Below are 27,993 nucleotides of genomic sequence, written 5' to 3'. Positions count from 1 at the left end.
AGCATGTGTGCACTCTCTTAGGATCAAGCATGTGTGCACACACTCTCTTAGGATCAAGCATGTGTGCACACACTCTCTCAGGTCCAAGCAAATCTGCATGTACCTCAAGTTTCATTTTATTTTGCATGAACAAATCCTATCCAACTAAGACAGTCCATGTCTCTGAAAGTAAGCAAAATTGAATATTTGTCTATTCTGTCTTCTCTAGTCATCAAACCCTTGAACCTAAAATATATATTAGCCATAAGAGCCATCTAATTTGCTTTGGTTACTGACCAGCAAAGCCAAAAAAAATGATGTAAACTGCCGACCCTCTGGAAACTTTAAACATTAGATTCTTTCACAATTACAATCTGAAAACATGAAGTCTCATCTAGGTATCAAAATGATTCTCAAATGCAGTATTTAGTAAAGCCTTAAATGCAAACATTTATTCAACTTCACAAGATTAACTGAAATTTACCTTTAACTGCCACTGTCAGAGTGTAAGAAAAGTCACTAATCACAACTGTCTGCTTTTAAAAAGACAGAAACTGCTAGCAAGCAATTTTGTACAGCAACTCTCTAACTTCGTCAAGAAATTATCTCAACATTTTATATATACATCAAATGAGTAAAGCTATGGTGGTTTTGGTGTGTGTGGGGTGTCTGTGTGTGTGAGAGGGGTGCGCACACGCGCGCGCGTGTGTGTATGTGTGTGTGTGAGAGTGTGTACATTCATGTGTGAACATGTCAGTATATGGGTGTGGATTTTTCGTGTGCTGCTCCTCAGAGTCATCCACTTTGAGTTATTTTGGAGTTTGGAAAGTCAGGCTGAGGTCACAGAACACTGTTCTTTTAAATCTTTTAATGTTTACTTCTGCTTTTCTTGTGTAGAATGCAAGAAAAGAACATTAAACGGTTTACAACTATTAATTTTTAAAAATCACTCTAATTGGTATCGTTTCGGTAGCTTAAAATTATCAGCATGAAAAAAATTTACCATGTTTCTTATTTAAATACGTTATCAAACAAACAAAAGCTACGTTACTTACATACCATAAAATTCTGCTGTAAAGGAGACCAAGAATACATTATGGGCACCGATGCAACTGCATTCAGGGTCTTTAATGGGATGACTTGTGCTGGAAAATCCAAGTCACTGGTCACTGAACACTAAAACAGAACATAAATAAATAAAATTTCCTCCTAGAAATAGAAAGATCAGCCTTAAGCTATGGTCATCATACTGTGAACAGATACTGATTTTTTGTTGTTGTTGTTTTGGTTTTGTTTTGTTTTTTGTTTCCCGAGACAGGGTTTCTCTGTGTAGCTTTGGAGGCTGTCCTGGAACTTGCTCTGTAGACCAGGCTGGTCTCAAACTCACAGAGATCCACCTGCCTCTCTCTGCCTCCCGAGTACTGAACTAAAGGTGTGCGCCACCAAAGCCCAGCCTTAAGTAACTTTTTTGAATAGAATTTTTTTTTGCCTAAGATGGAAAGGCTCGTAAAATCCAAAAACAATCCTCTTTTCTCTAAGAATGAAAAAAAAAAAACCTCCAGATTTTTCAAGTTTTAAATCCCTTCAGTCTTTCTCATACTTACCATTACCAGTTAGAATTAAAAACAATATTCATTAGACTCAGAAATCTGATCTGCTGCTGCAAACTTTCTCTAAAACTTGAGCTTACATTCAGTTCTGACCACCCAACCATACAGAATAGAGTGTAATATGTATACCAACCATGTATTTAAATCATAAGATTAAGAACGCTACATTGACCTTTTTTGATTTTTTGAGACAATCTTGTTATTGCACTCAATCTGTAGACCAGGATGGCCTTGAACTCAAAAAGATCCACCTGCCTTTGCCTACTGGAATACTGGGATTAAAAGCATGTGCAACTAGATCCAGGCACATTTACATTTTGTTTTTGTTTGCATATTATATCTTTTGTGTTTGTTTGGTTTTTGAGACAGTCACATGATATAGACCAGTCTGTCCTCAAATTCACACTCCTCCTTGGCAGTCATCACTACATGTGTCTAATCTTTCTTATCTTTTATTTTCCTTTTTTAAAAAGATCATTTATATTATAGTATCAAATAATGCATTAAGAGTAAGAGATTTCAGTTTCAATTAAGAGATGTGTTCTAATCAAGCCTCTAAGCTCTTGTTCATAGATAAGGCACTACATAAGCACAGTAAATGTCTCACCATAGTTCTCACTACACACTCTAAGACCTGCTTTGCAGTGAAAACAACTAAGGTAAAGAAAGGACAAGTAGTTTGCCCAAGGTATACATAGACAGATTGCGGTAACACTGTACTGACCACTACACAATGCCATGATACTACACTTGTATAATTGTATAATGCTCACACCTTCTGGTCCCTTGAGTTCCATTTTATATCATCTACAGTGATAATGATTTAATGATAGATTTCTGGGGCAGCATAAAGAGACAGAATCTGACCTCCAGAAGACAGAACTGTTTATTAGTGCACACAGTGGGAAACAGCTTCTCCTGAGAGAAACTGAGGGGTCTACCAGGTGTGGGGTAAGGGACTTGAGTGAGGAAACTGCTGAAGCCACAGTGTCTCCTTCCTGAAACTGTTTGCCTAAGGCAAGACAGACTATCCAACTGTAATCTCATAGGAATCCTGTTTCAGAATAAAGGCACTCTATCAGATTACATAGCATACTATTTCTTCTGTATCAGAAGGAAAAACTCCCAATTAAACTGTGATGTAATGCTTTCTTATCATGTTGACTTTAATAAATATGTTGGTTCAAAAACTTAAATTTTTTGCAACTTTGATTCTAAAAACACAATAAAAGTCTGTGTTGTATTAACAGCATTACTTTCTATCCTGGTGAAAAATAAAGCTTTTCTTAGAGTTCTCTTCTCAAATATCAAGCCTCCATAGCCATCTCAAAAACACCCTACATGTGTACTGATGATCTATAACTAATAAAAATAGAACAGAATAAAAGGAAACCATATCAGTCGCATATATAGACATAGACAGAGTCGATGTCTAGGTTTTATATAGTATGTTTCCAAGTCGGCAAGACTAGGAGAGCGCTCAGACACAGGCCAGCACATGAGCCCTCAGCACTACACAGCTGTTGGGTACTCCTACCGTCATATGCTCACGGCTATACAAAGATGGCTTCTTCCTAAAAGAAGTGAAACAAGGACAGCCCAGTTCAAAGAACTGACAGTGATGTCTACTAATGTGCTTTCCAAAATGGCAAAGGTAAAAATAACAATACCAAAAGCTCAAAGTCAAGTAAATAATGTATGAATGCTTGTTAATGTTCTCTTTCCTGCTAACTGGCTTCATATACATATCCTCATCCCACCATTTGCTAATCCAAAAACAACAGCAGCTAACATTCACTAAGTACATCCTGTGTTCCAGCTTATATAAATATATGATCATTATGACTGTACAATAAGATTTTAACATCACAATCCATAAATGAGACTAGGGGCCAGAAGTTAAATTAAATCTTCCTAGTCAGAAAGTAAATTTAGAAGGCAGGATTCAAAGCTAAGTCTAACTGCAATATCCAAGAACTTCTTTATCGTGCTCTCGTTACTTCTTCCAGAGGCTCACGAGAAAGCTTACTCACGAGAAAGCTTACAATAGCAGCCGACAGTATCTGCTGCACGGAACAAGGTCACAGCAGCGTCTCCCCATCCTCCCTTCTCTTACTCCACTGCTAGCACAGCTTCCTTCCCTCGCCCTAATTAGGTCAGTTTATGTTTGGAAGTGGTCATAATTACTCAATAAAGCATCACATACTATTCAGTGATCCTAAATATAAAACCACTTTTACTTCTTAAAAAAGGTATTGACTTTGATTTTATATTTGGTGGTGATAAACTAATTGTGAGGTTCTACACAGAAGCTCCCTTTAAAGCTTACAGACAGGTTAGCTCTCTGGATCTGACTTACCTGTTTTAGCATGTGATTCCAAGGCCACACATAAAATTGGACAGTTAAATATTTTTTCAGCCACTAGATAGGGGATGATGGCTTTGCAGAAAACTCTCTGGATGTACTAAATCAAAGCTGGGTTGACCATAAACAGAACTTACAGAAGCATGGGAAACAGAAAGGCCTGGGCTGAAGCATACATTACACCTCCAGTTCTATACCTCTGCCACATACATTCCAGGTACCCATCACTTCAATTCTGAGTCATCCACAAGTTATCAAGGAATGAAACATAAACTCTGTAAAAGGTAAAAGCACCTGAGGGAAAAGGTATGGTTTTCCCTCTATACCTCAAAATAATACTCAGCACAGCATCTCAAAACAAGTTTATGGAATCAACAGACTGCGTTTGCTGATTCTCTGTAACAGGGTTTAGTTCAGAGCTCTGCAGCACCTCTGGATCCTACCCTTAGCCACTAACCACGCTATAACCCTACCCTTCCTACTTAGGAAATGATACTGAAATACCGTTGCATTTGCAAATAAAACAAGGGAATGTTTATGTGCCGACTTGCAGGAAAACTACACAAAACTGCCAGTTACTTAGCAACTTTACTTTCTTTGAATGAGTTTCACCCTCAACACTTCATAAACACTCATATCGCTCAGAGCGAGCCAAAACCTGTTGCCAGTCTCCACAGCATTTTACCTGTTCAGTTGTGTCTCGAAGAGGCCTACTTTAGCAATTTAAATTTCTAATTCTAGTTTTAATTCCAGGCTCACACAAGACATTATTACAGATGATTCATCAACAATGGTAAAGAAAGAAACTAGTTATAAAGGATGCCACATTTTCAGAGAAACATAGCTTACTGCTAAGTAACAAGGTTCCTCTGAGGTTGTAGACTTACATCAACCAGCTGGTACAATAGGCGGCTGTGTGGCTGGAGAGGGAAGTCAAGCCAAAAATAGTAGTTGTAGGAGTACACAACCAAACTGAGACTCTTGGCAGAAGGCTGGTTCCAAGTAAAAACTGTGTTATGGAAAATCGTAGAGGGAGAGCAGGTGAATGGCCTGCAGGGAAGGGAAAGAAATTAACACATCCTACTATGTGCCAAGCACTGTGTTAGAGACTTTACCAAAGTTGACTTTAAAATTCACTACTACACTATGAGGTAAATATTCCCAGTTTTAGACAGGACATCCCAAAGGATAACAGCTACAGACATCCCACCGGAGTGATCCTTAACCTGAAGCCAGATAGTAAGCCCAGCTTCAAAAAAGTAGATGGGAGTTATACCACGAGCTAACCAAGTGAGTAATCATACATTCTTGGATACCCGACAGCTCATTTAGTTAGTTTATACTGAGACACAAGTGTCAATATTTTCTTTTTTTTTTTTTTTTTTTTTGGTTTTTTGAGACAGGGTTTCTCTGTGGCTTTGGAGGCTGTCCTGGAACTTGCTCTTGTAGACCAGGCTGGCCTCGAACTCACAGAGATCCGCCTGCCTCTGCCTCCCGAGTGCTGGGATTAAAGGCGTGCGCCACCACCGCCCGGCAACTGTCAATGTTTTCAAACACACTTCTATTTAATAATAAAGAAGGTGCACAATAGAATGTGAGTGACCGTCAACTCTAGGAAGGCCATCAGCCCAGGAGAGAGTAAGGAGGAGACATCAGCTTCCATCAACCCTAAGAGAAGCTGAAGATTATTCCTGAAACTACCTTCACTTTCCTTCAGGACTTAAAGGGAGCAAACCCAAGTTTCGTGATGTGTTTACTGTTGCTGTTGTTTGAGATAAACTCTCACTGTGGTCCTAACTGACCTAGAACCTGCTTTGTAGACCAGGCTAGCCTTGAACTCAAGAGATTTTCCTACCTCTGGCCCTTGAATACTAGAATTAAAGATATATACACCACCACATCTGGTAAACCCAAGTTTTTAGTTAGCTAGGTCTTCTTTTTTTTTTTTTTTAGTTTTTTTACAAGACAGGGTTTCTCTGTATTGTTTTGGAGGCTGTCGGTCCAGCCCGGCCTCAAACTCACAGAGATCCTCCTGCCTCTGTCTCCCGAGTGCTGAGATTAAAGGCGTGCGCCACCACCGCCCAGCTAGCTAGGTCTTCTTGTAAGGACAGTATACATGATTTAAATTCAAAACTACTTTTAGGTGAGACAGGAAGAAAGAAAAAACACGATGAGTTAAATACCATGCATTAAAGAAGCTCAACAGCAAACACGTTTCATAACTAGTTTTAAGGGCAAAGGAGGAGAATTGAAGGAGACAGTCTTTAGAAAAACAAGTGTCTCTGACAGAAGAGGGTCAGAAATAAAAATAAGAATGGCCCGCACATCTTCCTGCAAGCATTCAATAAAGCTAAGGAATAAACAGTGGTCCATTCCAGACTGTAAACTGCTTCCATTTTTGATGTTACACATTTATGTCAAAGAGCCATGAGGCTGGAGACTCCCTTGCAACAAATGGTTTTTGCTTTCATCTTATATCACTTCTTTCACTTCCGTTTTGTGTCATTTCTTACACTTATTCCTAGCAGCATTTCAGGATGGGTGGGTGGGTGTGTTGGGGGATGGGAAGTATTTTGCTGTTTTTCTGAGGCGGGGGTCTCTGTGTAGTTCTGGCTGGCATGGGATTCTCTGTGAGACCAGGCTGACTTCAACCTTGCCTCTGCTTCCTGATGATAAGATTATATGCAGCCTTTCAGGAGGATTAGTGTGATGGCTAATATTGGTTGCCAAATTAACGAAAACCCAATGGCAGGGCACACCTGTGAGGGATTTTTTTTCTTTATTAAATCATTTGAAGTAGAAAGATGCACTTCTAACCCTGATTTCGCAGTATGAAGACACATCTTCAATCAGAACTTTTGAGCGGGAAGATCCACATTTAATCTGGGCCACACTTTCTGTTGGCAGCCTGTATAAAAGACACAGAAGAAGGAAGCTCCCTCCTTAGCTGCTTGCCCTCAAGTCCTCCACTCGCATTAGAGCAAACTCCAGGATTTTCAGTGTACACTGAAGACCAGTTGAAACATCCAGCCTCATAAACTAAACAACTACTAGATTCTTGGACCTCCCATTGGTTGACGGCCATTCTTAGACTAGCTGGAGCACAGCCTGTAAGCCATTCTAATAAATCCCATGCATGGATGGATGGATGGATGGATGGATGGATGGATGGATGGATGGATGGGTGGATACATTTTCATTAATTCATTCATTCATTCTATCAGTTCTGCTCCACTAAAGAACCCTGACTGATACAGATTTTAGTACAAGAAGTAGTTCTATAGCAACAGAAGTATAAGGATAAATCTTTTAAGTATCTGGGATAAGTTTTCCATTTTGCCAACACCTAGTTACTGAAGCCTAAGCTCAGAGAGTACTGAAAGCCCATGGGGTGAATTATTTTACAAACTTAAGGAGACAAATGCATTTGATTATCCTGATTCACCAAATGTGAGAGGCAATGGATTCAGTAACTCTGTATATAAAATTTGACAATTTGTGGAAAAATAAGGAAAATGATGATACTAGTTGATTGCCCCTAGCATCTCTGGAAAAGAATGAGCTTCATGATAAAATTAACCAACTTAAACTAGCATCTCAGAATATAGTTATGGACAACAATAAACTCAGTGATAAAACTGGCCAGCTCCAGATGCGCATATAGCCTAAAGCAGTAGTTCTCATGACCCCTTTGTGGGTCACATAGATACCCTGAATATCAGATATTTACATTATGATTCATAACAGTAGCAAAACTACAATTAGGAGGAACAACGAAATAACTTTATGGTTAGAAAATCACCACAACCTGGAGCTATATTAAAGGGTCAGCTGCCATCAGGGAGGTTGAGAGACACTAGTAAAGTGTGCGCTGGAAGAGACTCTTCTCCCCAGCAGTCACAAGGCTCAAGCAAAGTCTGACCAAACTGCGAAGAAAATTCAAATCCCAGCCTCAGAGACTGTTAAGATTAAGGGCACTATTTGGTAAAGAACAGAGCTTAACTTGGGGTGCAGATGTGTGGGAAGATCCTACTGAAGCCTAGAACTTTGGACCCTCAAACTCTCAAGAGTTTATTTATCTCACCAGAGGAAGTAGTCTCTCCGCCCTCACAGCAGAAAATGTACTCCCGCCCCAAACCCTTGAAGTATTGCCTTTTCTGCCTTTGACTAGGGAAATTAATCCCTTATTGTCTGCTCAACCAGCAGTGGCTTTCTCTAAAGGCAATGCCAGGAAAGACAATGTCCCACAGGGCCCCCCAGTAACTCTCTAGACCAGTAAGTTCTCAACCTTCCTAATGCTGTGACCTTTTAATATAGTTCCTTATGTTGTGGTAACCCCCTCAACCATACAATTATTTTCGTTGCTATTTCATAAGTTTGCTACTGTTATGATTCGTAATGTAATATTTTTGGAGACAGAAGTTTCCCAAAGGGATTGCAATCCACAGGTTGAGAGCTGCTGCTCTAGACTTATAACCAGACTCAAGGCAAAGCAGGCTATTAGAAGACTAACAGATAGCACTTAATGAGTTCACCAATTCATCCAAGCAGAAGTCTGAGGGCTATGTGTAGGAATCGATTGTTAATGGTGGAAGGAATCTGATCAGATTGAGCTTATTGCTATGGGCCCTTTGAATGGAAATTCTAGCTTTAAAATGGAATGGTGCAGTTTTAAAAGGCGTCAAATGTTTGTTTGAATGGTGGGCTGAAGTATTTGTTAAAAGACAGCCTCCTAATACGAGTTGGGGATGCCTGGTATTCCTTGGCTTAGTGTGGTGAAGGGATTTTAAGGCTGAGGGAGATTGCATGCTAGAGCTGTGTAAAACCTAACCCTCCACAATGGGAAGGCCCAAAAGCTCTGCCCTTCATTAGTCCTACAAGATGTAAAATGGTGACACGGGCACCGCCACACCTGAAGAGCTTTGCGGTTGCCCCTTTCCTTGTACCAGACCTTAGATGCAGCTGCTCAACTGAATGGATTAAAATGCAATGGGTTTAATTGGGACCCAAAGTAGAATGGGGCCGGGTGGCAGCATTGAATTGCCAAAGACAAGGTGATCATAGTTACTGAATTGGGCAGCACAGACAAAGCAATAACCGTAATGGCCTGACCTGTAGCAGGTAGCCAGGAAAAGTGATTTTTGAAAAGTCATTTTTATGGTTTATAGACCTTTCAATCATGTTGTGACAAGACATGAAACAATTAAGAAGTTTACTGCATTTTTTGTTTGATCAATATATGTGGAAAAATTCTCAAACTAATAAAAGTTACATAGCACAATGGAATCAGCCCATAAACCAATTTCCAGATTTTGAACCAGTTTGTAGACCCAAAACCCCTTGATAAAATACCTAAGAGTTTTACAATTAGGGTAACTGGACAGTGGGGGAGAGGAACCAATCAGACTTTCTGGGGTCTACTGGATACTGGCTCCCAATTGACACTGATTCAGAAAGCCCCCAAGGAGCACTGTGGCCCTCCAGTTCAAGTAGAGGCTTATGGAGGTCAGGTTGTTACTGGAGTTTTGGCTGAAGTCTACAATTCGAAGTATAGCTCCAGTAGGTCCCTTAACTCACCCTTTGGCTATTTACAGAATGTACAATTGGGATAGATATACTTAGAAGCCGGCAAAATTCCCACACTGGTTCCCTGACCTGTGAAGTGAAGAATATTATGGTTATAAAGGATAAATGGAAGTCTTCAGAGCTGCCTCTACCAGGGATAACAGAGGATCAAAAACCAGTATCGCATCCCTGGGAAGAACTGCAGAGATCAGGGCCACCATCAAGGACGTGAAAGAGGCAGTGGTTCCCCACACATTTAACTCTCCTATCTGGCCAGGGCAGAAGACAGAGAGAGGTATTATGGAGAATGATTGAAAATCTAATCAAGTACCGAAACTGCAGCCACTGTACCAGATGTGGTATCCTTACTGGAGCAGATTAACACATTGCCTGATATATGGTATGCAGCCATTAATCTAGCAAATGCTTTTTTCTCAGTACCTGTCCATAAGGACCACCAGAAGCAATTTGCTTTCAGTTGCTAAGGCCAGTAGTATACCTTTACAATTTTCCTCAAGGATTTATTAACTCCAACCCTGTGTCACAACTTAGTTCAAAGAGATTGTGATTGTCTCTTCTGCAAAATATCACAGATTCACTATACTGACAACATCAGTGAAATTCTTAGGAGTCCACTAACGTGGGCAATGCAGAGATCCTCTTTCTAAGGGAAAGACAAGTTACTGCATAAGGAAGCGCATGTGCAGTGGGCCTATTTGGATGCTGCAGACAGTGCATTCCTCACTTGGGTGTGTCTCTCTGGCCCCATCCACCAAGTAATAACACTGTTAGGAGAGATGGCTGACCCAGATTACCAACAGATAATGGGATTGCTTCTCCACAGTGGAGGTAAGAAAGGCTGTCTGGAGGGCAGGAGGTCCTTAGGGCTTCTCTTGGTGCTGCTGTGTCCTGTGGTTGAAGTCGATGGGAAACTACAACAACCTAACCCAGCAGGATGACAAAGGGCACAGACCCTTCAGGAGTGACGGTGTGGTTCACTCCTTCAGGGAAAGAACCAAGACCTGCTGAGGTGCTTGCTGGGGGTGGAGGAAACAGAGAACAGCCAGTTGCAGAGATGAGGATTATAATTTACACAAGGAGTTCTGATGTATTTGTTTAGAATACGTTTGTAAAGATAGGAGTTTTCTTTCCTCAGTTGTCTTACCAGGTACTGTAACATCAATTAAGAGACTATCAGTGGTCGTCTTATTAAGTTTGAGATACTAAAAGGCTGTCTCTCAAATGACATCGCCACCTCTTCCACATTTATAATGTGTTCGTATGAGGGATAGTTATATCATTTTAGGTGTAATTACAACCTAGTTGTTGTTTTCATTTGGAAATTAAGCATAAAATAAGGAGATATGATTGTGTGTCAAGTTTATAAGGTGGACTTGTGATGACTATTCTTGGTGTCAATTTGACTACACTTGAAATTAACTAAATTCAAATGTCTAGGCATACCTATAAGGGAATTTTTTTTTCTTAACTAAATCATTTGCAGTAGGGAGACCCACTTCTAATCTGGATCTTTGAAGTAGGAAGATCCACTTTTAATCTGGGTCACACTTTCTGCTGGTACACTACATGGAAGAAGGAAGCTTGCAGTCTCTTTTAATCTGGGTCACACTTTCTGCTGGTACAGTACAGGGAAGAGGGAAGCTTGCTCCCATCCCCATTGGTAAGTCCTCCACTGACATTAGAATCTACTTTGATACTCTGGAGTGTGCTGAAGACAGTGTAGACATCCATCTTCATGGACCGAACACTGGATTCTTGGACCTTCCGTTAGTAAATAGCCATTGTTGGACTAGCTGGATCACAGCTGTAGGCCATTCCAACGAATCTCCCCTTTATACAGATAAACAGAGAGACATTCACTCTATAAGTTCTGTTCTTCTAAAGAACCCTGACTAATACAATTAGGCTCCTAAACACACTTTCTTAAATCCCCTTCTTCAGAAGCTTGACCCTAAATGAAGGGATTATAAACACCAAACCAAATCCTACCATAAAATCCAAGATTGTCTGTTTGACTGAGGTCATGAGGCTAAAACATATCCTCATTATATGTTCTGCTAAAAACCAGTTTTGGTTTAAAAGGAAAAAAAAAAAAACCCTAGAAATCACAAACAGAACATAGTCCTAAGACATAAACTACAAAATACTCAAAAATCTAAGTGTCTTGGTGTGTGCATAGTCCTAGCACTAGATAGAGACAGGAGAATAAGGGGTTCAAGGTCAGCCTGGGCTATGGAGCCCTGTCTCAAAAATCAAAACCACAGGAGTAAAATTAAAATTATAATCAAAAGTACCTACTTCAATAAGGGTGCGATGGACAGAACACTAAACTATTACTACCACCAAAAGGAAAGAAACTAAAACCTCAACAGAGCATTATGTGAGTTCGGGCTGTCTACAAACTGTGGCAGAAACCTGTTTCAAAAACTAAACAAAGTAGAGCAGCTCCACTAAACATCAACAGACAAGGCTATCACAGCTATGGAGTAAGCTACACCTAGGTTCTCCTGCAGGTCAGCAGCTCTGCTGATGTTGTCAACAGACAATTAACTGCTCTCTACTGTTGACTGACGAGTCAGCTAAACAAAAAGGTACACCCCACCTCCACGCACTGCTTATTCCACGAAAATTCCTAAGATTATTAGAATACAAAATCAAAACCAGGAAACTAAGGTTGGTGTGGTGATATATTATGATTCAAAGCTTGCTTGAGGGTTCAAGATACAAGTCAGTCATAAGCTATAGAGGTCAGGCAATGGTGATACACACCTTTAGTCCCAGTAGCCACACTAGTTAGCCATAGAAGCTGGGCAGTGGTGGCACACACTTTAATTCCAGGACACAGAAGACAGAGTTATGTGGATCTCTCTCTGAGTCCAAGGCCACGCAGGTCTACAAAAGACTGAAATCAGTCTAAAGGAGAATTAGAGCCTTTAATCCCAGCCCTAGGGAGGATCCCAGTGTCTCAGGCTGCATTTTGAGGATTCTCCAGCCACACTGAGGAGAGGAGCAGTCTGAGGCTTGGTGGAGAGTTAACGGAGACAGATCAGCCCTTTCAACCTAAAGTAGAGGTAAGAGTTAGTAGCTTGGCTGCTTTGCTTATCTAACCCTAAGCTTGAAACCCAATACCAGTCTCTGGGTTTTTATTTTTTGTGTTACAGATGGGTAAGTTATAATTCTGAAGACTCTCTAAGCCCTTGAGGAACGCAAAAGTCTAAAACTTAAAATATAACCAAATTCACCAGAGATGATATCAAAATGGAAAAACTGGGAAAGATGTGAATAAAAACTACTATTTCTAATCCAAATTACATGAAAAAATATCAATCCAACTTAGACCAGATGCCAAAACAGCCAATTACAAAACAAACAGAGGAGTTGGAGAGATGGCTCAGTGATTACAAGCACTAGCTACTCTTTAAGCAGATTCAGGTTTAATTCCCAGAACTTACATGGTGGTTCACAATTATCCATAACTCCAGACCAGAGAATCCAAGACCCTCTTCTGACCTCCATGGGCACCAAGCACACAAGTGGTGAACATACATCTATGCAAACAAAACACCCATGCACATAAAATAGAACTTAAAAAATATCTTGCAACAAACAAAGACATATACATACACATGGAGGAAGGAGGGAGGGAAGAAGGAGGGGGACGGGAAAGAGGAAGGAGGAAGGAAGGAAGGTTTAAAAAATGGGGCCTAAAGAAATGTCTCAGTGGTTAAGAGCACCGGCTGCTCTTGCAGAAGACCTGGGTGTCTCACAACAATCTGTAACTCCAGTTCCAGGGAAGTACACATCCTCTCTGGATTCCTCAAGCACCTGGCATGCACATGGTGCACATACATGCAGGCAAAACACTCGACTTCACTGAGTTAAGGCAAACTGTAACACAGCATGCAACATGTATCTATCAGACAAGCAATATCCAGCGTTGAGAATAAATGCAAAGAGACATTTCTATAAAGCTAGTATGAATGAGACATGGGAAGGAACCATTCCTCCCTGGGGCGTTAAGCAGGTGGTAAGCACTGATTAAAAACTGTTTAAAATCACTAGTAGTGACCTATAAAATAATTCTGAGGGCAAAAGCACTGCCACCAAGTCTGACAAAGTTCAATTCCCAGAATCTACATGGTGGAGAGAGGCAATTCCTACAAGTTATCCTCGTACTTTCACAAATGTACACACATATGCACATAAATAAGTGAATACAAAAATAAAAGGAAAAAACTAAGTGCATTCTTTAAAAAAATTGCCAATAAACTGTTGTTTCCTAAAAAAGCAGACAGCTGTTGTCAGCTGTTGGACAATCCTTTGCTGTCTTAATGTCTTAGTAGAAAACATAATGATTATTCTTAATGCCAGTACCAGCTATCTAGGTCACGCCTTGGACATCTTGAAATAATGACAGCATAACAGCTGACCGTCCTCACTCCCAAAGGCAGCCTTAGCCAGGGCTGTTTGAGATAGTATCAGATTTTTTGCCATTGTATTCCTGGGTGAACTCCAGATGACACTGCAACCAATTTCATCTAGGTCTGAGAGGTATTACTTTCCCCAAGTCATCTAACCAAGGGACTACCTGAACTGTGGCTAAAGACAAGACTACACACTACTGGTACAATACACAAACCTTCATGACAGCAATTGGTGCTTAGAGGTAGGCTGATTGGTCCAAAACATATGCCTGTACTGATCCGAACTTTCTTCAGCTGTATAAGCAGGCAATTCGAGCTCAGTGAGTTGGCCAGAAGACATTCTCCTATGCTGCCTTCTCTGATGTAGCAACACTAAGCCCAATAAAGGCTTCTCTCAAATTGTTTTTCCTTGCCTAGTTTCAGTGGTGCAAGCTAAGCTGGAAACACGGAGAAAAACGCAGCAAAATGCAGGGCAGTGAAGCAGCTCGGGCAGGGGCAGCAGTCAGTCACGTGGCTGAGCTATGGGCGCCGCTGCTGGGGTTAAGGACGTGCACCACCACACCAGTTTACCTTGAGTTCTTATAGTCTCAAATTTACAAGAGATGCGCTACTCTACTGAACTTGAGAATGTATCTGAGGCCTGGGATGTTGCTAAACAGTAGTGTTTGGGGAGTGATGGATGCTAACCAACAGCTCAGCTAAACAGGACTTTTTTCCCCATCAAACTGTAACTAACATCCTCTTTACAATGACCTGAGTAAAGTGCACTACAAGGCAGAAGCCATGCAATCAAGAATTTACTTACCTGCTAGCCAGACCCAGTTTTTCTTCAACAAGAAATAAGTTTAAATTACACTTACATGTTCTATTATTTAATGAAACTCGACTTTTTTAAAAAATTACTTGTAATTCACCTCAAACATTACTAGAAAGAGCAAAAGTTGTAAAATTCCTCATGAATATAAAAACTAGTATATTTATCTAATGCTATTTTTACTGCTAACAATCTCACATTTAAATGCATACCAAAATTCTCCCTCTTCTCATTAATAAAACACATATACTTACAAATACATTATATTGTTTTAGAGATATACATGGCAGATTATTTTATTATTAAATTATTTCTCATGTCATTTACCAAGCAGTCAGGCATTTTAAGCCATTCACAGTAGAAAGAAAACAATTTATGTTCAAAATAACGAAGGGTGAGCATGGTGGCATGGACCTTCAGTCCTAGGACAAGCGGCAGGGCAGACGCATCTCTGTGTCGGAAGCCAGTCTGGTTAACATAGTGAGCTCCAGGCCAGCTAGAGCTACACAGTGCGACCACATCTCAAAACAAACAACATGTCACTGAAGGAAAAACACTTCATAGTTTCTAGTGGGGGAGTGACAAATATATGAGAAAACACTAAGAACATCAAGAGTAATGACAATTTCTTTATTAAACCTAGGAAAAAGCAACTTAGGGGGAGAGGGAACTGGAACTGATACATAAAATAAGATGGTTTCTAATTTAAATAAGAATCACAAGTTTTTCTAGTCACTTGGAAACTGTATTTTGATAAACATGCACATGATAGCAATAGGTATGTAATCTTTGGTGTTACTTAATGACACCTTGATATTGAATAATTCTTTAAAAGATTTTCTGAAGACCAAAGAAAATGAATGCAAAACATATTGATGTTGTCTTGAGGTAAGAATTTTTTTTTTTATTTTTAGTGAAGAAAGGAATTAAACCACTGAAAACCTTTATGATTCCTGCAGAGGACCTGAGCTCAGTTCTCAGGGTCTGTGTCAGGAGGCTCACAACAGCCTGTAGCCCCAGCTCCAGGGACCTGCGGCTGGAGAGAAGTGCCGGGAGTGATGGCCGAGTGGGGCGTGGGGCGGGGCGGGGCGGGGCGGGGCGGGGCGGGGCGTGCACTGGGCTGAGATGGATGGTGGCTCACGTTGTGTGCAGCAGCTGGGAGCTCAGCCAGACGTAGACTCAGGCACTGAAAAGTTCCCCGGCTACAGGATCACCGTTGCTCTGTGCAATGATGGAGTCCTGAGGTGAGAGATGGTCCACTTTCTAGACTGAACCTCCTCAAAGGACCACCATGTCCTTTGCCACGGAGGGTCAGTGTGGGTCAGTGGCCCTGACGTGGCTGGAGTATGATTTTCTGTCCAAGGAGAGTGTCATCTCTAAGAACATCACATGTTCATGGCCTGTGCTGTGGCCTCAATCCATTTTGATGTCCATGGTCCGTCCATGCTGCCTACAGAGACCATACCGATGTGAGTGGTCTTCACTGCTACCTGAGGACAATGTCCAGGCTGCCACTGAGGGTCATGTCTGTGTCCGGGAAGTCCTGCTACAGCTGGGTCTGAGTTGATGTCTGTGGCCCATGTTACCACCAAAGGCCAAGTCGCTGGCCTTCAATATTGTCTAAAGCCATGCTGGTGTTCATGGGCCATGCTGCCAGGGGAGGGAGTTGGGGGAGCGGCATAATGATCACAAGAGCCTGAGCGGCCACCAAAGGCCATGTAACGTCTAGGTGGGTCCTTGCTGCTGCTGTGGGTCACAGCCGGGTTTGTGGTCTTACTGAGGCCAGCTCTGTGGGGCAGGGAGTGACACACACGTGCTGATGTGGGTGGTTTGTGCTGCTACCTGGGGACATGATCTTACTGTGGCCAGGACGGTTGGTGTCTGTGGCTGTGCTCCAAAGACCAAGCATATGTCTGTGGTCTATGCTGTGTTTATGCCCACAATCCCAGCTGCACTGAGGGCCTTGTCTGGGTCCATGGCCCTATTAGAGCCTTGAGTCCTGTTTGAGATCTGTGCTGATGTCAGAAACCATGTGGAAGGCCATGATCCAAGCTCCCACAGACTGTACAGAGGAAATAAGCTACTCTGGCAGTGATGTCCATGACTACAGACGCACAGCTGAGACAAAGACATGAAGACCTGTGACAACCCCACCTCCACCCCACACTGGCAAACAGAAACAGTCTAAACAGGGAGCCATGGGAGGGAACTCCTAATCTGTGAAAGGATGCTGAAGAGTCACTCTCCACAACACATGGCTTAAAGCGAGGGTGACGGAGGGCAAGGACTCAGTCTTATTTAATGGGCAGACCACTGAGAGTTTCATGCTCCAGTGAGTACAAATTAGCCTTTTTGGTTTTGTTTTTTTTTTTTTTTTTTTTTTGGCTATGGGGGCAGTCACAAGGGGTGGGGTGGGATGGGGTAGGCAGGTAGGCAAGGAAGGTCTGGGAAGTAAATGTGATATGGGTGTATGATGTGAAATCCCCAGAGAATCAATAAAAATATGTTGGAAACAAAAATATTCAAAACAAGCAATATTAAATGGACACAGTAGGTTTTGTGTGTGTGTGTGTGTGTGTGAGAGAGAGAGAAAATAATTAATGAACTTGTGAATTTATTCCTGAATACTCATTTTGTTTGTTTGTTTCTTGATATAAGGTTTCTCTGTGTAAGAATCCTGGCTGTCCTAGAACTCAATTTGTAAACCATGCTGACCTTGAACTCACAGAGATCCGCATGTCTCTGCCTCCTCAATGCTGGGAATAAGAACACTACCACCACCACCCAGCGAAATACTCAGAATTTTAAAAAGGTCACCAGACAAAGCTTTCAAAAGAAGGGGATACAGAAATAGTTCAGTAATTGAGAGCACTTGTTGCTCTTGGAGAGGACCTGAATTCAGTTTCCAACACTTACAAGGTAGCTTATAACCAGCCTGAATTCCAGTTCCAGGGGATTAGGTTCCTTCTGATCTCTACAGACACAAGATACATACAGTCCATTTACATACATGCAGACAAACACTCATACACATAAAATAAAAATAATTTTTTAGATGGGGTTTTACTATGCAGCCCTGACTAAACTTTAACTCACAGCTATCTGCCTGCCTCAAATGTGGGCTACCATACCCCAGTCAAAAATAAATCCTAAACAAATAAACAAACCTTGCAAAAGAATTACCTCAAAGCCCTGTCTTAGAATGTTCATAGAAAATTACCCGTTTACCCTTCAAATGATAATGAAAGCTATTATCAATGTCTATTCTTTGATTTGCATGAGATAATGGGGGAAGTATCAGTTTAAAACACATACTTATAAAGTCAGACTTTAAAGCATTGTCACCTTACAAACTATAAATAACTAGGAGCCTTTCCAAATCTTCTTTTTCAGAAGACCACAACACCATTAACATCATCGAAGTCACCACTACAAGCATGTTTGTAGCTACTATATTATCACAGAAGTCTTTGAAGTCTGTGTCACACCACCTCCACAAGCCTCGCATGACAGCAAATTATGGCTTGTTTATTATAAGACTACTATGTTTTAAAATTCTCATTGAATAATTAATTACTTTAAACAATTATATCTTCCCCATGTTTATGCACTCATAAATAATCTAATACAATGGTATCATCTTAATTCCAAATTGCTTGTTTTTCCTTCAGTTTCCATTTAACACCCTATGCCATTATCTTAATACATAAACAGAAATGCTCAAACCTGAATCCCAATAATGACCTCTGGTGTTTAGACCTTTGCCACTCCCCTCTTCTTGCTGGCAACAAACTTTGGTGAGATATTTAATTATAGACTCTGCCATAGGTCTTCTGTTCAAAATCATAATTACATTTTTCACTTTCCTTACCATAGAATTTTTTGCCTTTCTTTGAAAATAGGAAACTGCCTGATGATGATCATCAGAAAATGCGGTAGAAAACACCAATCTCTCGATACTGATTTTTTTTAATTCTCATAGAAGTCATAGCCTTTAAACAAATACATTAATAAAAAGCTTTCTTAGCTCATAAATATGAAAAGTATCTCTTATCATGTGGCTAATTTATATTAGGAGACAGGGAAGAAAGCAATTGTGAGTCAGAAAGCCTTGCACTAATAATACTGAATGATGAGTATTTCAAAGTTATTTTTAAGTCTAATATGCTCAAACACTCTGAACTGTTACAGGAATTGCTAGTAACAGGATAGGAAGCTGCCACTCATACACACCGGGAAAAATAGCAGTGAAACAGAGACACCCTGAAGTCAGTGACTTCTTCCCAACAAGCAGTAAACATTCCAGTAAGAGAAAAAAAAAAAAAACAACGTGGATAATTATTACAACGCTTTGTGTTAACCAACCTCCCTAGTCCCGCGCAATGAGCTCACAGAAGTCATGATGTGCACAGGCTGTATCCTTCGCTGCTTCCATTCTTGGTTTAAGGTTTCTGTTCTTTCCAAAATTTTCTGACGATTGGAACTAAACATAGTCTTTTAAAAACAAACAAGAAATTGTTCATTGTTACAATATGTAGCATAGCTAAAGCAGGTTAAAATCTAGTGAATCCTCAAAAGTACCATGACCATGTCTTCAAATGTACACACATGTTATACACTACACTAGTTTCCCACACTCTAATAAATACAAAAGCATTGCTCCTACTACTCCACTGTGAGAGGGGGACAGGAAATTATCTCCATCCTCTCTTTGTTTAACTTGTATTTCAGAAATCATAATGACTTTAGAAAAACAAACAAATGTCTTTGTGTTTGGACCCTGAGTGAGTCTATACAAGCAGTACAAAGTTATACTGAAAAGATTGATCTCCAATCAGGGCAAATAATCATTAGACTAGAATATCTCTGTTACCACTAATAAACATTTTATATATGTGTGTGTGTGTGTGTGTGTATATATATATATATATATATATATAATTTTTTTGAGAAACTATCTCATGTATCCCATGCTGACCTCAAGTTCATGTGTATCCCAGGATTGTCTTAAACTTCTTTATTTTTTTTATTGCATTGTTGACTCGCGTGCCTGTGAGTGCACAGTCACACAGCACTTCTCCTATGGAGGTCAGATACTCGTGTGAATCAGTTCTCTCCTTCTACCATGAAGGTCCCAAGGATCAAAATCAGGTCATCAGGCTTGGCAGCAAGTGCCTGTTCAGTCATCTCATCAACCTCGTCTTGAACTTCTGATCCTCCTGTCTCTGCCTCCCAAGCGCTGGGATTAAAGGCACATACCACTACACCAAGCAACCATGAAGTAATTTTAATTATGAGAGATTAGGAACCATACCTTTCAAGTCTTCATCAATTTTACTGTAAATATGAACTTGACTGAAAATGTATCATTTCAAAGTAAAACTCTTTAATGTGGGGGTGAAGGAAACCAGTTCGATTATATAAGACTGAAATTACCTTTACTTCATCAGCTCTTCTGAACCTCTTGAGCTGTCTCAGTCTCATGTACTCGGATTTTACACGCTTCCGCCAACAAACCGGTCCCTTCTCAGATTTCTTCCCGGTCTGGCCCATGATTATTCTGAAAGCAACGATTCCATATTAAAATCACTTCTAATCAGTTGAATATGATCTTTTAATCCCAAGCAAAATGGTATCAACAAAACATTTTTACTGTTGATATTTGAAGAGAAATGCCCGTGTGTTCTGTCATCAAATCATGGAAATGTGTCATTGAATGATTTCATTTAATGGCATCCTTTAAAGTGTATTTTTATTTATAAGCAGTCTATAATCCTAAACAATAGCAGGTTTACAGAAATGTGACCTCATTACAGGAATTACATATACTTTACCGCCACGTAGTTTTTACTCCACAAGGCTCACATTTTTAGAGGGAAAAGGCCATAAAACATTTTTAATTACTGAAAAGCTATTACAGGGCTGGAGAGACGGCTCAGCGATTAGGAGCACTGGCTGCTCTCCCGAGGACCCAGGTCCAATTCGCAGCACCCACACGCCACCTCACACCCACCTTCAGCTCCATTTCTACAAATCTGACAGCATCTTCAGGCTTTAGGCACAAAAATGGTGTACAGACATAACAAGTAGGAAAAACACCCACACACACAAAATAAAATACATTTTTTGAAAGCTGTTATAGAAGCAACATGTAACTGAATAAAGGCTTCACCTTTATGGACTCAACAAATATCTGATTAAAATATTTCAAGAAAAAATATCTCCAGAATATGACAGAGAGCAAACTTGAGTTTGTTACACAGCACGCACTATGTATTTGATAAGAAAGGTGAAGGTTGAGACACACTGTTGCAGTCCCTGTGACTGCACAGATCCCTAGTGGCTCTCCACACACAGAACACTGTGTGCCACACCTCAGCCTCACGCTCCGTAGCCAGGCCCAGGACAGTCACCTCTGCAGTCAGCATGTACAAACTTGTGGTTACTTTCCCTAAACAGTACACACAGTGCAACAACTATTTACAGAGCATGTACGTTACATTAGTTTCTGTAAGTATACTACAGATAATTTGAAGTATATACAAGATGTGCACAGGTTATATGTCAATTATCTTGCCTTTTTATATAAGGAACCCATGGATTTCAGTATCCAAAGGGCCACTGCAACCAATCCCCTCAGATGTCAAAGGGGCCACCAGAGCCGCAAAAGGTGAAAGAGAAGAGGGGCATTCCTCACAGCACCAAGAGTAGTTAGGACAAGTCAGGGTCAGGTGTGGTGGTCCGCGCCTTTAATCCCAGCACTCGGGAGGCAGAGACGGGCAGATCTCTGAGTTAGAGGCCAGTCTGGTCTATAGAGTGTGTTCCAGGACAGCCAGTGCTACACAGAGAAATCCTGCTTCCCACACACATACCAGACCACACTTCTCCATCCAATACTGTGATGGTATCTTCAGGGTTTTGTGAGCAAGAGGAAAGGAAAACGCAGTAAATGCTTCTACTTCATCTTTAGTTGTAGACTATGAGCCAGCTATATGTGAATGTGGAAACTAGCTATAGTTCAGACATATAACATTCTACAGTCTGCATCTGAAGTCTAAACCAGCTTCCTTTTCTAGAACATTTTCTTTCTTTCCTTCTTTCTTTCTTTCTTTCTTTCTTTCTTTCTTTCTTTCTTTCTTTCTTTCTTTCTTTCTTTTGGTTTTTCGAGAAAGGGTTTCTCTGTATTGTTTTGGAGGCTGTCCCGGAACTAGCTCTTGTAGACCAGGCTGGTCTCAAACTCACAGAGATCCGCCTGCCTCTGCCTCCCGAGTGCTGGGATTAAAGGTGTGCGCCACCAACGCCCGGCCATTTTCTTATACAAGTATTAGAACCATACCATATCTTCAAGAGACTACAAGATCATTTCTGTCTAGCTGCATAAAATTTTATGATTTTCAAATTTATCTTAAAATCAACAGGAAACCAGAGTGTTGTGTAAAAGGAGAGGTTGGGTGATTTGCATTCTGAAAAGACTAGGCGAGCAGTCATTAGAAACAGAAGAGGAGATGGGGGAACTGGAAGAGTAACTGTGTGGCCAGGCTAGGTGCCACTAAGAGCAGAGGGTACTAAAGACAGAGACAAAAGTGATCACTCAGTCCCCAGCTGGCACTAGCGGCAGAAGAACTACGAGGTGGGAGCAGCTGAGGGAAGTCCCTGGCGACATGCCTTTGAAAGCAACACTCTCGTTCCAGGCACCTTCCTATTCTTTCAGCTTCTTGTCCATCAGAAGGTGAAGAACTGACTCCACCACAATTCCCAAATCCCATCAGTCATGTTTACACTTAAATTCACAATTTTCACTGTACTCCACCCCAATGTAAAAAAAAACTTCATTGTTAAGCACAGGGTTTTACTCATTTATAAAACTTCAGAGACTGTCTGTGTCTGGTAATGAGGACTTAACAAATGTGGGCTTATTAATACTTTAACTGAGAGTGAGCAACCTGCATCTTACTAACACATCATCTGTAAGGCTCAACTCTGCTACAAGAAAGAGAAGGGTGGGCGTCCTGGACTATCTATGCAGATGCCAAAAAGAAAAGGAGAAAAAAGGAGGAAAGGGAAAAGGAGGGGAGGGGAGGAGAGGAGGGGAGGGGAGGGAGGAAAGGGACAAAGAAAAAAAGAAATGCACCCAATTCCAACAACAAGAGGAGTATGAATCTCAGGGACACTTGAGAACCCTGGTTGAACTGTCCTAGTGAAAACACTTGTGCCATACCATCAAGCAAAGATCATAGTCAGTTTCAGTAACTGCTCAGTTACATAAGCAACAAATACATGCAACCTCACACCCCATAAACTACTTTGAACTAGGTTTTCTAGCAATCACAGATGGTATCTGATATACTTAGTATGAAGACCATGTATGCAATTGCATCTCAATCCATGTTAGATGGCTTTTTAAGGCCTGTTTCACTACCATCAACACAAAGACAGTACAGTATCTCTGCTCTCCACAAAAAGCTTCCCCCATCTTCCTTTTTTTGTCTCATGTTGATGGAAGCCCCTAGGAAGTGGTCAAAACACTGCTCTCTACCTCTCAATGACTAGACAACACAAACCCAAGAATTCCACATTCTTCCTAATCAGGTGCAAACCCAGGAAAGACAAGTTTGCCTAAATGACACTCCTGACCCAGCTGCCAACAACTAAGAAACTAAGAGAAATGAAAAACAAGCCAAAATACAAAACAAAAACAAAAACAAAAAACAAAAAAATGTACCAAGCAGTATGGTCTCTCTTGATAACCTTCTTTAAAGTACTTGCTAATCAAAACAGCAGTCATTATTTTCTTTTGCCTAATAAATGTTTCTTTTTCTACTTCACTGGAAAACAGAAATAAACTATGTGAACTTATCTTTCCAACTAAATTAGCAGCTTTAACTGTGACTCTTAACTAAATACCAGGCTAAATAAGGTCAAATTCAAACCCCCCAAAAAAGTATGATTACAATATTCTCAATGTCTTTTCCTTTAAAAATACTCTTTGGCTTTTCTGTGTCAATATCACCCCCGCAAACATGGTGAATGGCCTAGGATCAGCCTGACTTTGCAAGAAATGTGGCAAGAACCAGCCCCACGAAGTGCCTAAGTGCCGTACAAGAAGGGCAAGGATTCTCTGTATGCCCAGGAAAAAAAGTGTAACTACAGGAAACAGAGTAGCTACAAGGATTCTCTGTATGCCCAGGGAAAGAAGTGTAACTACAGGAAACAGAGTAGCTACAATGAGCAGACCAGGCCTGCCTGTTCTCTGAAAAAACACTAAAATACAAAGAAGCTTATACTGAAGTTTGAGCATGCTGAGCCTAACTGCAGCTCAAAGAGGATGCTGGCCTGTAAAAGAGTCAAGCATTTTAAACTGGGGCTGAGGGGGGCGCAATAAGAGGAGAAAGGGCCAAGTGATCCAGTTCTGAGCTGATTTTGTTATGAAGATAATAAAATCATAAGCTTTTATTCACCTCGATATATAGTACAAAGCTGCCATAAAAGGACATATTCTGAAAAATGCATGTCTCCAATACCATTTTCTAGTATTTGTGTGTGTGTGTGTGTGTGTGTGTGTGTGTGTGTGTGTGTATGTGTGTGTATGTGTGTGTGTGGGCACAAGCATGCCACGGTGTATGTGGAGGTCAGATAACATCTTTCAGAAGTTGTTCTCACCTTCCACCAGGAGGGTCCCAGGAAATGAACTCAGTTTATGGGCTTGACAACAAGCGCCTTCCTCAACCCTCTTCAGCCATCTCACCAGACTCTTTCAATAGCATTTAATATTTAAATGTTTTGATGGCAGCTATTAGTCTCAACTATTTATTTTCAGTTAGAATTTACTGCTTTAATATATATATATATATATATATATATATTGAAAAGTAAATCAATGGTTAATAAGATTTAAAGGGTAACATAAAAAGAACCATAAGAAGCCGGGTGGTGGTGGCGCACGCCTTTAATCCCAGCACTCGGGAGGCAGAGGCAGGCGGATCTCTGTGAGTTCGAGGCCGGGCTGGACCGACAGCCTCCAAAACAATACAGAGAAACCCTGTCTCGTAAAAAAAAAAAAAAAAAAAAAAAAAAAGAACCATAAGAAATTGGTTAAGAAGAATTAACTGCCTAAGATCTTATGCCTGAAAGGAAATGCATAATATATGCAACCTGTGCAAAGAAAGTCCCTAAGAGAATCCAAGAAAAGCAGATGCTCAGACCATATGAAACCTTGTCTCAAAATTAAACAAACAAACAAACCGTGCTGGAAAAATACTTTTATTTATTTACTTGTGCAAGATTACAAATACAGTAAACAAAAGCAAAAATACATAAATAAGAAAACAGAATATATCAAACTCACAGCTTCACATGGCAAAGGAAACAATTACAAAACAATCACATAAGTGAAGAGATAACCTATGAATATTTGCAAACCATATAGGTGACAAAAGGTTAATAGACTACACAAGGAACTCAAAAAGCTATGTTTTAAAAAAATACTATAAAGAATTGGTTGACTACAAGTCAACAACCAACTAGATAATTCCTGCAGTTACCTCCCTGTGATTTCCTAAGATCTGGGGAAAGGTTTTGATGAGGATGGTACACACTTCTATCTCCATGTGAGAAAAAAAAAATGAGAGGACCAAGATAAATACTAAAATTTAAGCTCTACAGACTATAGGTAGAAAAGATTAAGACACTTTTTTTTTAAGTTCTCTGAACTTAACTGGTGCCATTACCTCTTTTCTAGAATATGTATGTTGCAATTTTCATTTTTTTTTTTGTTTTGTTTTGTTTTGTTTTTTCAAGACAGGGTTTCTCTGTATTGTTTTGGAGGCTGTCCTGGAACTCACTCTGTAAATTAGGCTGGCATCAAACTCTGCCTTCCAAGTGCTGGGATTAAAGGTGTGCCCAGTTAACTTTCATTTCTTTAACTACCTGAGAACTGGGAACCAGTAGGCTTAAACTACACAATTTGTAGTTTTTAAAATGTATTTACTTATTTAAGGTTTTGCTTGTTTGTTGAGACAGGATCTCATTATATAGCCTAAGTTAACCTCAAACTGACTGCAGACCTGCCTCAGCCCCAAAAATGCTAGGATTACAGGTATGAACCATAAAACCTAGCTACCTGGTCTTAACTCTGTTCTTTTTCCAATGATGCTAAAGATTAAAACAAGCTTTCACTTATGATAAGCAATCACATTACTATTGAACTACTAAAGTTAACGAATTTTGATTTGTTTGAAATACTAATTCAGGTACTATCGAGATGGCTCAGGGGTTAAGGGTGTTTGTTGACGACCTGACAATGAAGGAACCTTAATTAAACTATTGCCTCCATCAGACTACCTGTAGGCAAGTCTGTTGGCATTTTCTTGATTAATGCTTGATGTGAGAGGGCACAGCCCACTTCGGGAGGTATGCCTCCTGCGCAGCGTAAGAAACCAAGCTGAGCAAGCTGAGGAGCCAGCCATTCCTGACAGCGCTCCTCCATGGTCTCGCCTTCAGTTCCTGTCTTCATTCCCGCCCGCATTTCCCTCAGGGATAGGCAAACTTAAGCCAAATAAGCCCTTTCTCTCTCTCTTTCTCATATTGCTTTTGGTCAGAATGTTTTATCATGGCAACAGAAAGCAAACTAAGATACCAACAAAATACCAATTTATCAGCAGAACCTCCTCAGATTACTATTTTTATTTAACAGAGGATAGGAAGTAGCAGTGAATGCCTGTAATCTCTAGCACTAGCAAGGTAAGCAGCAGAACAGAGTTCAGGGCCAGCCTCGGCTACATGAGATCACATTCTCAAAAAACAGGAAAAGTATGCGTCATCTTTATGCATAATTTCTATTTCTGGTAGGCAAACATTCTCCAAAGAGTGGAGATACCGTAGCTCCCTCTACGCTTGTTCAGGCAGCATTCCTGCCACCCACAGATCCTCACTTACTAATCTAGAAAGGTTATTGCCCCTCCTTCCCTGACTCGTATTTTTTTAGATTCATTTACTTTTATTTTATGTGCATTCGTGTTCTGCCGGCACGTCTGTGTGAGGTGACAGATCCCCTGGAACTGGAGTTGTATAGTTGTGGGCTGCCGTGTAGGTGCTAGGAATTGAACCTGAGTCCTCTAAAGGGCAGCCAGTGCTTTTAACCACTGAGCCATCCATCTCTTCAACCCTACATCTGTGTTTGTTGTTGTTGTTAGTTTGGGGTAGGGGGTTTCAAGACAGGATTTCTCTGTGTAGCTGTGGTTATCTTGGAAAGCTCTGTAGACCAGGCTGATTTGAACCTGCCTCTGTCTCCCCAGTGCTGGAATTAAAGCTATGAGCCACCATCACCTGATGGCCACATATCTTATAAAAAAACTCAATAGGAATTTAAAAATGAACTTGTCAACTTTGCCTATAGTATAAAACAATTTGAATATAATACATATTAAACTAGAATTTTATGAATAGTATTGTTGCTTTTTTATATCAAATGACAGACCAGTTAAGTGTGTGTGTGTGTGTGTGTGTGTGTGTGTGTGTGTGTGTGTGTGTGTGTGTGTGTGTGTACACAAGCCTATGCTAACCTAGTTCCTCAGGCATCAACCACTCTGTTTTTCTGACACAAGAAACTCTATAATGAGGCTAGGCTGCCTCCTCAGCACTGGTTTTACAAGCATGCCCCATAACACCCAGCTTTTTTAAATGGATTCTCAGCATCAAACTCAGGTCTTCATGCTCATAAAAAGTACTTTATTGACTAGTCTATCTCACCCACCCAACACAATTTTCTATACATATATAAGAGAAGATGCTAGTTAAGTGTAGATTTTCTTTTACACTAAAATGCATGGTTTTCAACAAATTCAAAATTAAAACGTTGAAGTACAAAAGCATGTGAGAAGATGTTGAAAAGCCCTGATGCAAAGCAAACAAACAAACAAACAAACAAGTCAGGCATGGTGGTACTTCGTGTACCAGCACTAGAAGGCAGAACCAGGCAGATCTCCTCCAGTTCCAGGATAGTCTGCTCTACATAGAATTAAGTTCCACAGCTCTAGTGAGACCCTGTCTAAAAACAACAAAATCCACACACCCATTTGGAGGGTCACTAGCCAAAGAACAGAAAACAAACTGGAAATAACACACACACTGGCAATCCTAGTACCCTAGAGATGGTGGAGGCAAGAAGACCATGAGTTCAAGACAAGCATGAGAGGAGTAGGGAGACTGAGTCACGAT

The 27,993-nt window shown here is 40.5% G+C and overlaps 1 protein-coding gene across 8 annotated transcripts in view; it reads right to left on the bottom strand.

The window, feature by feature from the left end:
- The window catches only part of Ezh2 (enhancer of zeste 2 polycomb repressive complex 2 subunit), a 62,672-nt gene that overhangs the window by 23,480 nt on the left and 11,199 nt on the right, over positions 1-27,993 (bottom strand). For 3 of the 8 annotated variants that reach the window (XM_040740415.1, XM_040740419.1, XM_040740416.1), the window contains exons 2-4: positions 20,215-20,338; positions 19,144-19,272; positions 1,039-1,155 (exon numbers count right to left, since the gene is read on the bottom strand). In XM_040740415.1, the coding sequence (XP_040596349.1) occupies positions 1,039-1,155; positions 19,144-19,272; positions 20,215-20,331 (363 nt within the window). In that variant the 5' untranslated portion in view covers positions 20,332-20,338. Of the gene's footprint in view, positions 1-1,038; positions 1,156-4,841; positions 5,005-19,143; positions 19,277-20,214; positions 20,339-27,993 lie in introns of those variants that run through there. The other 5 variants (XM_040740417.1, XM_040740418.1, XM_040740420.1 and 2 more) reach the window with 3 other exon arrangements.

This window comes from Mesocricetus auratus, unplaced genomic scaffold (assembly GCF_017639785.1).
Source record: "Mesocricetus auratus isolate SY011 unplaced genomic scaffold, BCM_Maur_2.0 Super-Scaffold_100694, whole genome shotgun sequence".
Classification (NCBI taxonomy): domain Eukaryota; kingdom Metazoa; phylum Chordata; class Mammalia; order Rodentia; family Cricetidae; genus Mesocricetus; species Mesocricetus auratus.
Note: the sequence above shows the minus strand (reverse complement) of the source record. Positions and strands in the feature narration are given on the sequence as shown.